The 5,449-nt window shown below is 38.0% G+C and overlaps 1 protein-coding gene across 1 annotated transcript; it reads right to left on the bottom strand.

Moving 5' to 3' along the window:
- Positions 1-1,288: 1,288 nt before the first annotated feature.
- On the bottom strand, positions 1,289-2,855 carry LOC126212764 (zinc finger protein 239-like). Its single transcript, XM_049940170.1, has one exon. It carries the CDS (start codon positions 2,853-2,855, stop codon positions 1,788-1,790), a length of 1,068 nt encoding a protein of 355 aa, XP_049796127.1. The 3' UTR covers positions 1,289-1,787.
- Between the last annotated feature and the right edge of the window lie 2,594 nt (positions 2,856-5,449).

Here is a 5,449-nt window from a genome sequence, read left to right as displayed (position 1 = left end):
GGCAGTCTGTGAAGACAGGAGATAATGTTTGAGCATGCTCAAGACTCAATAATTAAGCAGACATTGTTGAGCATGAGGCCTCAAGTAACATAACAGCTTTGTATTCCCATGTTGATCTAACAACATTGTCTGTTACAAGCGCAGTGGAAATGGGATAATTGAGATTGGACTGCATACCTATAAAGATGTGTCACATGTTGGGATAAGTAACATTTCGTGTTCAACCAGGTCAATGGTTGTGCCCAGATATGTCATCATCCAGATGAATGGTTATTCAAAACATGTACTGCACAACAGAAGCAGGAAGTTTGATGGCAATGTCATGCTATGGGGGATATTCATATGAGATGCCAAGAAACAGCTGGTCATAACTGAAAGCATCAAGGCAACTGTGGACAACACAAACATTATTGCAACCTGTTAATCATTTCCCTGACAGTGACATCATCTTGCAGCAGGGTAACTGTCCAAGTCATAGGGCCATCATCACACTACAATGGTTTGAGCAGCATGATAGCGCACACTTGTCGTGCCCACCTACTTCAACCCATTAGATCATGATGAAACGAACTTGGGATGCTATTGCACACTGTCTATACAGCAACAGACCAATAGCCTACAATTTATGGGTACTGTGTGAGCTATGTGTAGACACGTAGACCAATGTACTACTGGAAAACTAACAAAGAACTAATGAGTCCTAAACATCCAGAAGAGCTGTTGTATTGCATTCTGAAGGTGAATCAAAAGGTTACTAGGCAGACGATTGAAATTTTTGGAGTATCACTGCATACTCGCCACCATCAGTTATTTCCTAATGGGGAACTAGCAAAAAACAGTTCACATGTGTGCGTATTATTAACTACACAATTAGCAACTATTAAGTAAGCATACCTCAGTAAAGTGTTTGTAAGATCGTGTTATTTTTGTATCTTTCTCCATTGTTCAAATAAATAGCATGAGTGAAGAATATGTAATAAGCACATCTTAGCTGTCACCTAGCTAGTGAATACAGCTTCATGAATCTTACATTGGCAGTATCTTTCAAAACATTGACAACACATTGGCAACATATTGTTCCATTCTCATGATGAAGATGGGGTCCTCATTACTACTTAGAACTTAAACCCCAACGAGTAAAAGATATCTCTCAATGCATAAATTTCTGGTAGCCAGTTCATTAAGGCATGGAGCATTAATCACAAAAAAAACGCAACTATGTAATTCATATGTAATATTTTGTAGGCATCTTCTTGAGATGTCAAGCAGCAGAAATGGATTTGTAATTTTTTTACACATCTCTCTAGCAGATGCAAACAAGTTTCATAAGACACATGTGGCCTTTCAACATGTGTAACACTATAGACCTCGACAATGCTTTGAATGGTCTCTACTAAGTTTGTATTATAGAATGCTTCTTAAAACGATAAACCCGGGTAAAAGATTTCCCACAAATATATCTGTGTAGCCTGTTTTAGTGTGTAGTGAATCTTGTGTCTTGAATTTACTCGACTGGTTAAACTTTTTTCCACAAGCACTACATTTATACGGTCGTGAACTAACTCTTTTTTTTAAGATTAGCGGAGGAAAATATTTGCTTAAGTATCATATTTGTGGGATGTCTTTCCTCCGTGTATTAATGTGTGTCTCTTTAGATGATCCAGTAACAAAAAAGATTTGGCACACACATTGCATTTGTGTTGTCTCTGTCCAGTGTGTATTAATTCCTGTCTCTTGAGATTGCTCAACAGAGTAAACTCTTTTCCACAAGCACAGCATATGTGCGGTCATTCACCAGTGTGTACTGTTGTGTGTTCCTTGAGTTTACCCAAGTAAGTGAAACACTTTCCGCAAATACCACATCTGTGAGAACTCTTTCCTGCGTGTATTAATTCATGTCTCTTCACATGGCCAGGCTGATTAAACGATTTTCCACAAACACTACATTTGTAGGGTCTCTGTCCAGTATGTATTAGAACATGGAACTTGAGAGTCGACAATAAATTAAACGATTTGCCACAAGTATCACATTTGTGAGGCCTCGTTCCTGCGTGTATAATTTCATGTCTCTTCAGATGGCTAGGATGATTAAACGATTTTCCACAAATACTACATTTGAAGGGTCTCTGTCCAGTGTGTATTAGAACATGGAACTTGAGATTGGACAACGCATTAAAAGATTTGCCGCAAGTATCACATTTGTAAGGCATCTTTCCTGTGTGTATTAATTCATGTGTCTTCAAATTGCTGGAACGATTAAACGATTTTCCACAAACACTACATTTGTAGGGTCGCTTTCCAGTGTGTATGAAGTTGTGACGCTTAAGATGACTCAAACGGGTAAAACATTTGCCGCAAACATCGCATTTGTGGGCTCTCTTACCAGTATGTATTATTTTGTGTCTCCTAAGAGCACTTAACAGAGTGAACAATTTACCACAAACATCACATCTGTGACACCGCTTTGCACTTAGCACGCTGTGGACATTGACATTATCACTTGTAGATGACATTCCATCATCATCACATCTTACGGGTTTTTCTGCAGCTTGTGTCACATTATGTGTATTGCAGACGTCATTAAGGGATTTCTTGAATGTTTTCCTACTTTTCTTGGATGAAGACTGCTTCTCACTCTGTTCCATGGTTCCTTCTCGTACACTTTCCAAGGAGATAATGTTTTCATGGTCATCACTCCAGTCAATTATCTCACTGTTGGCAGCAGATAATGCTTGGTCAACCTCACTCATTCTCAAATGTTTTTTCAAGCAATCATCAGTGGGCAATACTTCACCACATGACTTGCACACATATGCAGGTGCCTGCACACCATCAATGTGGTTGAAGACATGCATTATGAGTCTGTATTTTGAAGGGAAGCTCTTTAGGCAGAAATCACAGTTAAACTTGTGAAATTCCTTTTCCTCAATGCTACGACTAAATCTCGTGCTGAATAAGCTATTTTCTTGTGAAATAGATATATTGGTATAGCTACTGCACACAGTGAAATCTGTTGACTTCTCTGCATCTATCTCCAGCTCGTCGTTGACTACTCTTTGATGTAATGTTTCTTGAAACGAAATGTCACAGCTCTCACCAGCACTTTGAATGAAACTGAGGAATGAAGAAAGAGGTGTGAAATGTTAATTTACAAGATACGAAAAACAATATTTTAACACACACAAAATCAGGGACTATCAACCAAAAGATAAAAATGTATGGCTGTCACAGATAATTTATTCACTACATGTAAGTGGTTTAAAATTAACATGAGATTCTGCCAGAATGATATCATTTTGCGACACTGAAACATTTTCATAAAGAAACCAACACAGGAACTAAAATAACGACCAATCTCATTCAGTGCTGACTACATTTACAAATTTTCTAGTAGCTACGGTTATTTAAAAAAGTGTCAATATTACAAAAATACTACATTTATTAGATATAATATCCTCCAGTTTTGTACATAGGAGTTTCCATTCAAAGAATTAAAAAAGACGAAAAAGAAGAGTAATCAATGATTTTAAAATAAAAGTAAAACAAAATTTTTGCAAGTGACTTTCTTTGTTTTGGAGAGCACTTTCAGCTATGGGTAGAAATTCTTAAAACCACAAATGATAAATTTATTTCACAAAACAATAAAGCATGGTTTTTTATTTGATTCTAAATGAATCAACAACTATCACCAACATCAACTTTTTTATTTGCGAGGTAGTATGGCCATCAACCAGATGGAGAACATCTGTGCATATACAGGACATAACTTCAGGTCAATACATGAAGGAAAACGTATGAACTTCCAGACTGATGAACAAATGTGAATGACACACAAATTGTTCTAACATAAGATGTGTGTTGTTAGCAGCACATCTTATGTGTAGCCCTCTGGCATGAAGAATACCAATGCAGTTACAGCTACCCATTCAGAAATATTTTTACAACTCAACATTTGGTCACTGGGAATTCCAAAACATCCTTGGCTGAATCAAACACAAGTGTCAGTGGTGATGTCACCACAAGTCACACACTGTACAGCCTACCTTAGCCTTCTGATAGCAAGTATCATACATACATGCATGGTCTACCTGTGTGATATCTGGGTCCAATCATTCCACCTGCAGCTACCCCATACCATCAGAATGATAATGGAAGTTTTTGAGTTTCCCAATGAGTTCATTTGAGTGTGGATATGATTGTGGGAGCGTAGGAGCATGCACACATTTGTGTGATATTATTCTTATTTTATCATGATTGTTGCTTTTGATTGTTTTGCTGTTTGGTGGGTATTATATTTGGTTTCAGGTAACCAATGACAATGAAAAATTACAGTTTGCTTTCCTCAAGAAGTGAAATTTTGCTGCAGAATACGGCTACGCTAACGAACATAAGGAAATTTTTGTGTCTTGAGTTTCCTGAGAGTGGTTAGCCTTAAAACGTCTGCACAAAATGATCATGATCTTAATTGTGCTGCAGATTCTTGATCGCTGTTTTCTCAGTTATATTGCACACCACACGGTTGTGGTAAGGTTAGGGCATGAGTTAAAATTAAGGGCTACAAAACCTGTCATCTACCGCAGTTTAGTCACAGATCACTTAAAATCACCGTTCAACAGAGCAAATCCCATTTCTCTCATGCTGTGCATTACATATTAACAGCATTTGTGAAGTGACCCACTGCGTTTGTGTGTTGCCTATAACCGAGCAGTAGCTGGCAGTGGATGTAGCAGCACTGCAATGCCAAGTCACACACGTCAACTGTCAAGTAGCTTTAATCAGATTACAGTAAAACTTATTTTCTACGTGATTAATCGAAATCTTTACAGTTAATCACTCCATTGCAGGTAACAGTTATACACTGTCATTAATGTCATACACCAGAAATTGATCTGTAAGAGAAACTCATAGTAAAATGGGCTCCTGTCTAACATCTCTAAGTCAATGTAGAATATTATACCCCACTGACCACAGTTTTGTATTCTGCATTAAAAAGAACACACCTTTTGGCTATGTCCTATGTAGGTATGTTTCTTATACAGTTGCTTCCACACAGGCCATGTGATAAGGGTAGATGCCTGGTGTGCCCATAAGCAAAGTTGCCGAAAATACCTCTAACTTTCACAGCTTACATATGGCATAGATGGCAGGCACTGGCTTTCCCAGAACTGTCATACGAACACATATACCATGAAGACACAGCCGCAAACACGCACTGTTTCGACATATTGGATTATGGAAAGGCAGTGTATTCCAGTCATCCACAAGCTCAGCATGCAGAAATATCATCCAAATGTAGGCTGGATGTTAATGCATTCTTTCTTGGATTCTACAGACCAGGTATGCCACATGCTGATCGAACTCTTCTTGTAATTTGGCTTACAATTGGTGAGGGCAACATTTTAGTAATTTTGTGCAATGTATCATTTTCCCCTGGGTTCCGTAGATTAAG

The sequence above is a fragment of the Schistocerca nitens genome, chromosome 11, assembly GCF_023898315.1.
Source record: "Schistocerca nitens isolate TAMUIC-IGC-003100 chromosome 11, iqSchNite1.1, whole genome shotgun sequence".
Taxonomy (NCBI): Eukaryota; Metazoa; Arthropoda; class Insecta; order Orthoptera; family Acrididae; genus Schistocerca; species Schistocerca nitens.
This window is presented reverse-complemented; position numbering and strand designations above follow the sequence as displayed.